The sequence below is a fragment of the Oncorhynchus masou genome, chromosome 8 (genome assembly GCF_036934945.1).
Source record: "Oncorhynchus masou masou isolate Uvic2021 chromosome 8, UVic_Omas_1.1, whole genome shotgun sequence".
Classification (NCBI taxonomy): Eukaryota; Metazoa; Chordata; class Actinopteri; order Salmoniformes; family Salmonidae; genus Oncorhynchus; species Oncorhynchus masou.
In genome coordinates this window covers 25036955-25049738 of record NC_088219.1, presented here as the reverse complement: position 1 = coordinate 25049738, position 12784 = coordinate 25036955, and the positions used below count along the sequence as shown (strand labels likewise).

The window sequence follows — 12784 nt, the reverse complement described above, 5'->3', positions numbered from 1 at the left end:
CGTGATGATAGACATTGTGACATTTTCAAATAGGCACCTGCAAAGCTTTTATGTTATGCATACTATTCTGTAGTTGTTCACATATGACACAGTTTATCTGTTATGTGATGTAATGAAACATATCATGAAGTGTTAGACAGTGAAATTACTACGAACATAGGCATACTGCATTTTCTTTTACAATGGTTGGTTACTATTGTACTCTATTCCTGCTGTGGGAGAACTATACTATATCCTGAATGCCTGCATGATGTAATGGCCTGCTGCCATGTCTGTCACTGCATGGCGTTTAGCACCAGCCATAAAGGAGTCATGTCTCCATTCTCTCCCATATACTCCGGTGTCTGCATGGCGGCACAGGATCAGAGTGTAGCCCAGAGCCACCCCAGGCAGGCATTGTACATGTATGGTCTGGGAAAGTGTTGAGAGATCCGTCCTGTAATTACATTGAGCTGAAATCAGCACTAACCATGAGTGAGTGAGTGAGTGAGTGAGTGAGTGAGTGAGTGAGTGAGTGAGTGAGTGAGTGAGTGAGTGAGTGAGTGAGAGAGTGAGAGAGAGAGAGAAAGAGAGAGAGAGAGAGAGAGAGAATATTGCCGTATATGGGTGTCTGTTGTGGACTGAAACAGGAGACTACAGTGTTGAATTAAGGCAGTGCTGTTCCTTAATGGCCTTTCATTATTGCCAAGCCAACTAGGCACAGACATCCAATCAATGTCTATTCCACTCTGGTTCAACTTAATTTAATTGAAATGACATGGAAACAACGTTGATTCAACCAGTGTGTGCCCAGTGGGAGGAGACTGAGCAGATTTGAGCTTCTTTCGGCATAAAATTGACATTTTGAAAAAAATGACCAAAACAAATTCATATCCAGTCATGTTTGCGTTTTACTTCAGGCCATCGATAGCTTTGGCAACGTGTCCGAAGACTTCATCCACGGGCAGCTCAGAGTCAATCTGAGGAGAATGAGAGAGAAAGGCCTGAGATGTGATTGTAATGTCAGTGGCATCATCATTTTTAAATGATAAGGATTTTATTAAGAGAGAGAGAGAGTCACATTTTCAGAGTTTACAAGAGCTGCGAGGTGAGACACTTGGGTGTATTGTCACAATGCATATTTTGTCACAATGCACTTGTTTATTTTTAAAAGAGCAGAACTGTTTATCTAACACTGTCCGATGACACTCTTTCGCTCTCTGTCTATCTCACATCTGATGTTGGGATACAACCAGTGGAGGCTGCTGAGGGGAGGACGGCTCATAATAATGGCTGGAACGGAACGAATGCATTAAACACTCCATCCGCTCCAGCCATTACCACAAGCCCGCTCTCCCCAATTAAGGTGTCACCAACCTCCTGTGGATTCATGCATTGACAGTAGCCTATAACTAGTGGCACCAGTCTTACCTTCCTGACGATGCCGCGGCTGGTGTAGAAGGTGATGACTGGCTCAGTGGCTTTGTAGTACAGGTCCAAGCGCTTCTTGATGGTCTCCTCGTTGTCGTCAGCGCGACCGCTGGTCTCACCGCGCTTCATCAGCCTCTTAACCATGGTCTCACCCTTGGCGTCAATGTACAGCAGCAGACAGGGGGCTCCGATCTGTGAGAAGACAAACATAATGGTCAGGACGACTTTAAAAAGGTTGTTGAAATTATATAGTCCTTTTAACTGGGAGGGGATGTGCTACAGGAAAATATATTTTGAGAGAAGAACTGCTGGAAATTGATATATGTTGAGCTTATAGTGATTTTCTAAAGGGTGGGACTCCTTAAATGCATAGGTTTCCCTACTTGTGTTCTGTGATTTTTTGCACTGCTGCAACCTAATTGCCCAGCAATGTTAAAGTATAGATTTTCTGAATGTGAATATATGTTCCTGTCTCATCTTACTTTCTTCTCAAACTCTTCGCCCTGCTTGACCTCACGGGGATAGCCGTCGATAAGGAAGCCCTTGGACACGTCGGCCTTGGCAATCATGGCGTCTTTGATCATGTCCAAGACTGTATCCTGGGGGGGGCACATGTACTATTTATTGACATGAAACACACCTCCATAGAAAGATATTGGAACAATTTCACTTCTGTGTCGAAACGTGACATAAAGTAACTTGTGATCACCAGGTGTTGGAACCAAAATTATTTTCCAAACAGAACCATCATTTTCATTTGTTCCGTTTCACTGTTCAGACTAGCAAAATAAAGTTATGAACCGGTTCTAACAACAACAAAAAAGGACCAGTTTATATCGTTTCTTTCTGTTCCTTTTTATCCTCTAAAATACATATTGTTTTTACATTTAGCTCGACATTAAATTACTTCACCAATCAGTGCGGATGGAGCAGCTTGCTGTTGAGCGGGTAAGTGATTTAATCTATATAGGAAAGTTGTTAAGAGCAAATTGTATTTTGCCGTGACAGCATGGTTTCATAATATCATAATGAAAGATAAATACACACACTATGCTGCTAGTCACAGTGTAGAGTACGAGATGCAACTGAAATTTTGAGGGTGAGGAGAGAGGATGGAGGAAGCTTTCCTTGAAGTGCTGGGCATCTTGTTATGACATGCATTATACAGAATTATAACTATGGAGTAGCAACTTCTATGGGGCACCACCATGAGAGGAGCCTGCGGCTTAATTTGACTCAACACGGGAAACCTCACCCGGCCCGGACACGGAAAGGATTGACAGATTCATAGCTCTTTCTCGATTCTGTGGGTGGTGGTGCACGGCCGTTCTTAGTTGGGGGATAACTTTCAATGTCTTTCACTTCCCAGTTGGTTTAACGTTGGACAGTAGCAAACGTTAGCTAGCTAACAATCTTACACAAGAATTTAAAACACGTCTTACCTTCTGGTGTTTAAAAAAATCCAATGTGAAAGGTGAAAACTATAGTATTCTTAACTAGCATTGAAAAAGTTAATCCATTCTCCACTAATTAAACATCTCTCCCAAATGTTTGAATTACACTTCTAACATCATCAGTAGGCTACAGTAACCTATGCTTCAGAGGGGAGGAGAAGTTAACCTACACACTCTCACACAGACTGGCAAAGATTTACAGCTGACAGACAGACGCTGGGTGAGTGACAGAGTGAGGGCTTTGCATAAGTATTTTGTTGTGACTGGAAAAAAATACCCGGGACATTATTAACCGGTACCCATGCTTTTAAAATAACAATTCTGTTCTGGAACAGTATAGATCACTTTTGTTTTCGGTATTGGTTCTGTTCCTCAAATAATGTAATTATTTTCCTGTTTTTGGTTCTGTTCCCTGAACCGGTTCCAACTCCTAGTGAACACAATATCCAAATTAAAATGAGTGTTAACCTGATTTATTCATGCTTATTGCAAGGAATTCAGCACAAACGGTACAGTATACATTAAACCTGTGTAGTTAGACTATATTTACTGTAGTAACAACATTGTTAACATGTTATTACATAGTAACTGCTTTAGGAATGACTATGTGCACTGTCCCAGCCACTCACCAGGGGTACGAGCTCTCCCTTCTGCATGATGGCCTGGAGGGTCTTGCCCCTCTCGGAGCCGGATGCTACCTCAGCACGCAGCAGGTCCCCAGAAGACAGGTGGGTGTAGCCATACTTGGCCACCACCTTCTCACACTGGGTGCCCTTACCAGAGCCAGGCCCACCTAGGGGACACATACAAGGAGGACAGGGGTTAGTGTTGATTGGTTGGTTGGTGAATCCCATCTAGCCATAACCTTAGTGGTGGTTGGTTTATGACACAGGGCTGTTACTTTATACTTTGGTGTATTCTTTCAAGAGAAGTGTTGACTTCACCTTATATCAGACGTAGAACGTGCATATGCCTACATTTTGTGCTGTGTTGCCTGATAGTGTTGATTTTAAAATAAGATGATATATTATATTTCACTCACCTACAACAAAGATGATCTTGGCGTCCTTGATTTTGTCTAAAAGGAACAGAGGCAACAGAGAAACATAGCTGGTAGTTCTAGAAATAACTTTAGACGATTACTGGTTAAACCTGCAGGCTGCTGACAGTAAACCAAGTTGACTAAAAGTTTTTGTGGATGTGTAACAAACCATCATCAGAACGGACAATTTGTCTGGAGCAGCTTGCTGAGTTGGAGCAGCTGAATGAGCAACCCATCTTGACATGGAACCTCTCTGCCTTCTTGGACTTATAGACAATGGAGTTACCTTGGCAACCTTCGCCAACCACTTTACAATGCTTTGTGACCACATAGAAAATGGCCCCTAGCTACAGTAGCACTGGGCTAAGATTAGCCAAAGTCAATGTAGTCACACATTTTGTAGCAATTTGGGGTGTTTCTGCATAATGGTCCGAGTTATTCCACATGAGAATATGCAGTGTTTGAGTCCATCAAAAACACTGTAAACCTACCGATCTCTCTAGTGCCTTCAGAAAGTATTCACCCCCTTGACCAATTCCACCTTTTGTTGTTAGAGCCTGAATTCAAAATGGATTAAATAAATAGAAATCTCACCTATCTACACACAATACCCCATAATGACAAAGTGAAAACATGTTGTTGTTTTTTATGTTTGCACATTTGAAAATGAAAAACAGATCTCATTTATGTAAGTATTTACACCCCTGAGTCAACACTTTGTACAAGCACCTATGGCGGCATTTACAGCTTTGGGTCGTCTTGGGCATTTCTGTATCAGCTTTGGGTCGTCTTGGGCATTTCTGTATCAGCTTTGGGTCGTTTGGGGCATTTCTGTATCAGCTTTGGGTCGTCTTGGGCATTTCTGTATCAGCTTTGGGTCGTCTTGGGCATTTCTGTATCAGCTTTGGGTCGTCTTGGGCATTTCTGTATCAGCTTTGGGTCGTCTTGGGCATTTCTGTATCAGCTTTGGGTCGTCTTGGGCATTTCTGTATCAGCTTTGGGTCGTCTTGGGCATTTCTGTATCAGCTTTGCACATCTGGATTTGGGTATTTTCTGCCATTCTTCCTCGCAGATTTTTTCAACCTCGTGTTAAATAAGATGGGGAGTGTCAGTGAACAGCACTCTTCAAGTCTTGCCACAGATTCTCAATGGGATTTAAGTCTGGGCTTTGGCTGGGCCACTGAAATACTTTCACATTCTTGTTCTGAAGCCATTCCAGCATTGCTTTGGCTGTATACTTGGGGTCATTGTCCTGTTGGACACCTCTAGGCAGAGTCTGGGAAGTTCCATATTCCCAATGATGGGAAATTGAAACTTTCAAGACTCTAGAAATTGTCTTATACTTATGCTTCATCTACAGACAATTCCTTAAACTTCATGGTATAGTTTCTACTTTGACATGCACTGTCAACTATGGGGCCTTATAGAGACAGATGTGTGTTTCTTTCAATTTGGAGTGTCATACCAAAAGGGTGTGAATACTTGTGTAAATTAAATATTTCTGTTTTTCATTTTCAATACATTTTCAGTATTTTCTTAAAACAGGTTTTCACTTTGTCATTATGGAGTATTGTGTGTAGATGGGTGAGAACAAACATCTGTTTAATCCATTTTGAATTCAGGCTCGAACACAACAAAATGTGGTATAAGTCAAGGGGTCTGGATACATTCTTAAGGCACTGAATCATTCACTGATAAGTAGTAGCTAAGAAACCCCTTTATTTTTGAATGTTCCCTCATCTGATAATAAACAACAATACAATATATAGCTACAAACTCATATAATGTATTTTCCCATTTGAGTGTTGTGCAAACTATGAAGGTACAGTACAGTATGTTCCTTTCAGCAGTGGCAATATTGTAAATCACCAGAAGAGGTCACCATAGCTTAAGCACACACTTAGGACCAATGATGTAAATATACACTGGATTACCATGCGATGTATTGGCCATTGAGAGGCTTTGAAGCCACCGGTCGGCCATATTGGCACTCCCCAGGAGGTGATTTCCTTCATAGGAATGAATGGAATTCTACTGTATTTCAATTATAAGGACAAAATTACATATTTAAGAATTTGTTATTGTACTGGGGACAGTAACATTAGTAATCTCAAAAAGTGATCATTTAAGAATGGTTTTATATATATTTTATTAATTGTATTATGTTTAGCTCACAATATAATCAATGTATTCATTAAGCTGTCTAATAGAAAAACCATTACAAGGATGAATGAAGACATTAATAAATGCATTTCTATAGTTTTCCAAATATTTTCTACAATGTGGGGGAGTGTCAAGATGCTTAGAACACAAGTACTCCCCCCATGAGAAAAGTTTTATGTTAAAGGAGATCGACGTATTTTTCATTTGTTATAATTACCTGCCATCTTGATCTATAAGGGTTATTCCTTTTAACTGAAATAGAAGACAGATAAAACAGAAGTTAGCTTGTACATTTCAAAGCTAGTACCACTTCTTAGCCTGCATTTAACTCCATGCAAATAGATGCAAAGTCTCATTTTCCTATTTTGAAGAGAACCAAAGACAGTAATATCAGTCAGTAGCTTTAGTTTTTTTTATATATATATTGTTGTGTCCTCCAAAGCAATTGATTTTGGGTGAATGATGTGTTAGTATACTTACTTATCCATATCAAAAGAATTACAGCAAATTACGCAATCTGAATGAATTCTCATAGTAATACAGTAAAGCCTATACTCTTAATCAGTTATGACATTAAGACAGTTGATGTCCAAGCAAAAGAGAATATGTCTAAACCACTATCGCCTGAAATTGTTACCTTCTCAAAATTTGTGAGAATAAAGTTTCCTCAGAACAAACACAATACCATTTGTATATTATGTAACTTGAATGTAACTTAACTTAGGAACAATAAACCCAGTCCACAGAAGGGAATCATTAGAATGCAGCATCAAGTAAAGTCAAAAGCATTACTTCCACATATCTCAAGATAGACAGAATCAATGACAGTAACATTACAGTATCTGATCACTCAGCAGCTGGTTATACCACTCAACCAGAAATTATAGTAGAACCTGATGTTCCTTAACACCCCCAAAAAATCACGACCAGAGCATAGTACCATCCCTGTGCAAAAACTGTATGATGGAATGGAATCTGAATATATCTGATTGCAGTAAATATGAGTTAATATTACCAAATAAAATAACAACCTTACTGTTCCCTGTGCATTTTCTTCCGGCCTTCCTAAGAGCCAGAGGGAGGGAGGAAGATGGAGAATCATTTCTGGGTGCGTCAGGATGGCATGTGTAAACAGATCTCTCAGCTCAAGTGGCTGCCCGTCTGGGTCATGTGATGAGGGTGAAGCCTAGCCGTGTGATTATTTTTGAATGATGCCTGAAACAACTGGATAAAAAGTTGGAGAGAAAGCTGATCCTGTATTAATTGTTGTGGAATAAATGAAAAGGTCTGACATGAGCTGACCATGAATCACTGATTGACTGGCTGAAACAAAGGCGGCGGTAGGGAGGGTGCTTTTCAATCAGTTGTTGAGGGATAAGTGTAAAACTCAATGTGTCTTGGGATAGGAGGAGCTGACCCTACAATAAGCCAGCGAGAAAGTAAGAAGTCTGCTTTCGTTCGGTTAAGAGTGTTGGGCCATTAACTGAAAGGTCACTAGTTTGAATCGCAGAGCCAACTAGGTAAAACATCTGTCTGTGCCCTTGAGCAAAGCACTTAACCCTAATTGCTCCTGTATGTCGCTCTGGATAAGAGACCGTCTGCTAAGTGACTCTACTAATGTAGATTAGTTACCATAGTCTTTTTGGACCCCAGGAAGAGTAGCTGTTCTGAAGGAAACTCTGCAGAGTGGTCACTAGCTGGCACAGCCACAAAGTCATACAATATTATTTTAAACCTGACCTTAACCCTAATCACACTGCTAACTCTAATGCCTAACCCTAACCTTAAATTAAGGTGAATTTTTACAATATAGACAATTTTGACTGCAGCTGGCTTATCTAAGAGGAAATCTCTCAGAATATTAGGTTCATTAGAGACTAAGTAGAATAATGGTTGAATGTTTGCTCGTGTCATGGTAATCATTTTCAGTGCATAAACTCACAGGTTACCAACAACACACTAAGGGCATTTCTGGTTTTAAATATCCTATGATTCATGTTGCAGTGACACTGCCAAAGACACAGGTAGGCAGGTAACTAGTAGCATCTTAAGTTGCTAAGCGAAGATGTTCTTTCATTTTCTTTGTGATTTGTTTATAATCCACCATTTAAAAAAACCACAGCTCAGACCTGTTCCACAGACAGGCTCAAGTATACTGTACATTTCACCCTTGGAAAAGCATTTCAATATGGCAGCCAGAGTTTGATAGGATTATTTCACCCCACTCACAGAGGAGAAAGAAACAAGTGGTAAAGTTTCACTGAACCTCTTCACCATCCTGCTACCCTACTCTACCTTGGTTTTTCTGAAGACTCAGTAGTCCAGGTCCAGGGTGGCAGGTTTTATGTAGAGCTCTTGACTCCGTGTCCTTTGTAAATGTCACCCAGGCATCTGAGTCAGCTCTATGCCCCTTTGGGACACCCACCCTGGCCTATTATGGTGCCTTCACTAGGCTGTGCATCCTCCTTGGCATGCCAAACACACACCTCCTCCAATCAGGAGAGGATCGGGCACTGCCCAAGCAGCTGGGGTTACCGACCGTTAATCATGGCAGACCCTGGCCATGACCCCACTCTCCGAGGATGTCTCAAGTGGAGTTTGGATATGCAAAAAACACATTTCCAATTCACACATGCATATAATTCGCGTGTGAAATGAGACAAACACAAGCACCCGCCAAATTATTATTATATCATGAAGTATGGTTAACTTGACATGAGGTGTAACGTGTGCTATATTGTGGTACACAGCACTATGTGTTACATTGACCATTACGTTGACTGTTATGTTTTTTACACTAACCATTTCCCAATGGCCACATCTTTGTATGTCTTTTTGGTCCTGTCCAAACCGGATGTCTTTTTTGGTCTTTCTTCGGTGCAGTCCAGGCCAGCTTTGATTTCAACGTCCAAGGACGTTGATTTCTGGTCCAGTCCTGACTGTATTTGGCCCAAACATAGACATGGTTCAGATTTGGTACAATAAAAGACCGGACCAAATCTGAAGCAATCATAGACATCTATGTTTTGCACGTTTGGGCAGTGCCTCACAGTACATTACAGCAGAGTACACTATATTACAATACAGTAAAGTATAGTGTACTGTATTGCATCCTACTTTACTCTAATGTACTCTACGGAATTAAACTACACTGTACTCACTGTACTCCCAGATCCCCCAGATGTAGTGTTCACAATATAGTAGCCATATCTAGGAAAACCAAAGTTCCAAAGACTGGGCCTAATATAGTGTATAAGAGGGTATACAATACGTTTTGTAGTGATTCCTATGGTTTTGATGTTAAAGATATTTGTTGGTCTGTGGTGTGTAATGAGTAGCAAACAGACACTGCACTTGACACATTTATGAAATTGCTCATTCCAGTTACTAATAAGCAGCACCCATTAAGAAAATGACTGTAAAAATGGTTAAATCCCTGTGGGTTGATGAGGAATTGAATAATTGTATGGTTGAGAGGGATGATGCAAAAATAATGGCAAATAATTCTGGCTGCACAACCGATTGGCAAACGTATTGCAAGTTGAGAAATTATGTGACTAAACTGAATAAAAAGAAGAAGAAACTATACTATGAAACAAAGATAAATGACAAAGAATGATAGTAAAAAGCCTTAGAGCACCTTAAATACAATTTTGGGAAAAAAAGCTAACTCGGCTCCATCATTCATGAAATAGGGAAGGACATTCAACAAGCACAGCACGTACACAAATGACTAATGATTGGTTGAGATAGATTGATGATTAAAAAAAGATTGTGGGGACTGTTTTGTTAGACTTCAGTACGGCTTTTGGCATTATCGGTCATAATCTGCAGCTGGAAAAATGTGTTATGGCTTTACATCCCCTGCTATATTGTGGATAAAGAGTTACCTGTCTGACAGAACACAGAGGGTGTTCTTTAATGGAAGCCTCTCCAACATAATCCAGGTAGAATCATGAATTCCCCAGGGCAACTGTCTAGGCCCATTCCTTTTTCAATCTTTACTAATGACATGCCACTGGCTTTGAGTAAAGCCAGTGTGTCTATGTATGCGGATGACTCAACACTATACTTGTCAGCTACTACAGTGACTGAAATGACTGCAACAGATAAAAGAGCTGCAATTAGTTTCAGAGTGGGAGGCAAGGAATAAATTAGGAATCAATCAGTCCTAAATTAGGAATAATTAGGAATAAATTAGTCCTAAATATTTCTAAAACTAAAGGCATTGCATTTGGGACAAGTATAAATAAGACAAGATAATCCATCTACCTGATAGGTGTGGCATATAAAGAAGCTGATTAAACAGCATGATCATTACACAGGTGCACCTTGTTCTGAAGACAAAAGGCCACTCAAAAATGTGCAGTTTTGTCACAACACAATGCCACAGACGTCTTACATTTTGAGGGAGCGTGCAATTGGCATGCTGACTTCAATGTCTGTTCGCCCACATCCCCAAACACGTTCCTTTCTCCAGGATAAAGGACATCAAGAACGCACGAAAGAAGCATACATTCAAAATATTGCACTACTTTCCTGCAATGGACTTTTTTCAATGAATACAACATGATTCCACAGACATTAACATTTCAGTACCAAGGGCAGCATCATCTGAATGCTCCAGAATCAACCCATTCAGTTTCCTCATGTAAGCCACGTGCGTAAAACCTGTACCAAGAAGCATCTGGTAACCAACTCGCCCCTATCTCAAGTCTGTGCATATCCAATGCACCTCTCTCTTTCCCAGGCGTGTGTTATTGGTGTCCCCAGTCATGCAGTTCAGCTATTAAAAGACCCTGTCTGTCCTCTCTGCAGCTGTTCCCAGATACCATGTCAACCATTCGCAGAAAGCACATGGAAGGCTCGATTGCACTAGCTTAGCTGGTAAAGCCAATGTAAGTGTAGCATAGAGTATTTAACTATAAGCACAATCTGTCATTACAACTGCAGTGTCCACAGCTCTCTTATGCAAAGCAGTTGATGAACTGTATTGTATGTGGTCCTCTTGGGGTCCTGCTCCTTTAATAGTGGTGATATGCCTTTAAGGTAAAGCAGGATAACTTTTTGACATCATCAGCCCAGTCTGAGTTAAGATATTCTATGGTCTTTGCAGAGATATGGTTGGGGAGAAAGGGAGAGAAGGATGTGTACTGCAGCTGTGTGGTGTGTGACTTCCAGGCGGTGGGGCTTTTCGTGTTTGGATCTTCAACATTAACTAATAAGAACCAATAGCATAAAAGACATACATCACCCCGCATCAATGCAGCATGCTGTAAACACAGGCATATTGCAAATTAGTGGGTTGGTGGGAATGAGCAACCGGACAGGCATAGCAACACGTTGTTTCTGCCATGGACAATGAAGGATGAAAAAAAATAGTGTGCATGCAGTCCAGGCATGGTCTAGTCCACTCACACAAGTGACACACACTTCATTTGGCTATGACATTCTTACACCATAGCAGAATGAGGACAATGCTACATACAGTACGCAAGTGTCTGAGCTACCCTTTTCCTCAGCCTTCCATAGCCTTTAAATGCATTGCATCAAAGAAGCAGTGGCAGCTAGGGTCAGGCGGCACTTCACAGTGCCACCCTCTCTCCCGCCAGTCAAGCAGCCCTGCCCACTATTCCCTCACAAGCCCCTCTCTGTGTTCCTGCGGCACAATTATCCCCCAAGCCCCGCTTCCTGCGCTTTTATTCCTCTGCACCGCTGCCATTGTGTGGCTGTCTGTCCTCTGTACTGACCTCTGTAACGTTGCGGCTCTGTCCACAAGTGTGTGTCTCTGGATCCTGTGTGTGTCTGAGCAGTGTCCCTGCTGCACGGCAGCACTCTCTCCCCCTCCTCCACTTTTTATAGCACAGCTCAGCCTGCTCAGACACCAGTGCATTCTGGGAAAAGAGGGAGAGAGAGGAGGAGAGGGGAGTTTGGGGGCAGTGTGCCTTCGACTACTGTGAGAATGTATTATTGTCATCATGTGTTGTGTGTTCGATCCACGAAAGCTTTGCTTTTGCATTTACAGTTTACATCCTTGAGGAGAGGTTGTTAAATCGAGGGGAAGAGAGAGAGTGAGCTAGGAAGCTAGGGAGAGACCAAGCTAATGAGGAAGTCAGAGGGGGATTATTAGCTAACTGCAGATTGATATGCTGTTCCTTTTAATATGGAATGAACCAACTGCTGGGGAGGGGGGAGGCTATGTAGGAGGATTGTGGTCTGTTCCAGCAGAATACTTGAGATGCATGGGAATTACTTTGCCTTTGCTAAAAAATAAATAAATAAAAAATCCCATCGTGAACCTCAGCTGTAACATCATAGAGGGGATGTTGTTTATGTGCAGGAAATGCCAAGAATTATCAAATGACTCTCAAACAATAAAATAACAATGTTGCATCTGTTTCTTTGCAATAAACAGGAAAAGAGCCATTGTGCTAAGGTGAACCACAACTCAAGCTGTATAAAGAGCACTGCCTTTCTTTGCATTCTAGTCACTGTTGTAATCTCCTTTGGAAAACAGAGAAAAGCAAACCAACATGTTTGGTCGGTTCACTGTGCCTCGCCCAACTAAGGGCAAGTCAATGACACTCCCCATCCTTTTTTATGACCTTGATTTTAGTTGCTGACATAAGGAGTCGTTCTTGTCTGGGCGAGGAGACTCATTTGATAATGATGATGTAAAACATTACATATCGGATATCTAAAGACTATCCAGGTC

The 12784-nt window shown here is 41.3% G+C and overlaps 1 protein-coding gene across 4 annotated transcripts; it reads right to left on the bottom strand.

Moving 5' to 3' along the window:
* Positions 1-727: 727 nt before the first annotated feature.
* LOC135544447 (adenylate kinase isoenzyme 1-like) lies at positions 728-11931 on the bottom strand. 4 transcript variants are annotated; one of them, XM_064972056.1, is made up of 7 exons: positions 11820-11931; positions 6287-6321; positions 3907-3942; positions 3494-3657; positions 1893-2009; positions 1411-1602; positions 728-959 (listed from the first exon to the last, which is right to left on the bottom strand). In XM_064972056.1, the coding sequence occupies exons 2-7, from the start codon at positions 6291-6293 to the stop codon at positions 891-893; spliced, it is 585 nt and encodes a 194-aa protein (XP_064828128.1). In that variant the 5' UTR covers positions 6294-6321; positions 11820-11931; the 3' UTR covers positions 728-890. The 4 variants fall into 4 exon arrangements, with proteins under 4 accessions (XP_064828128.1, XP_064828130.1, XP_064828129.1 ...); XM_064972058.1 differs by lacking the exon at positions 11820-11931 and adding an exon at positions 7106-7177; XM_064972057.1 differs by lacking the exon at positions 11820-11931 and adding an exon at positions 7101-7170.
* Between the last annotated feature and the right edge of the window lie 853 nt (positions 11932-12784).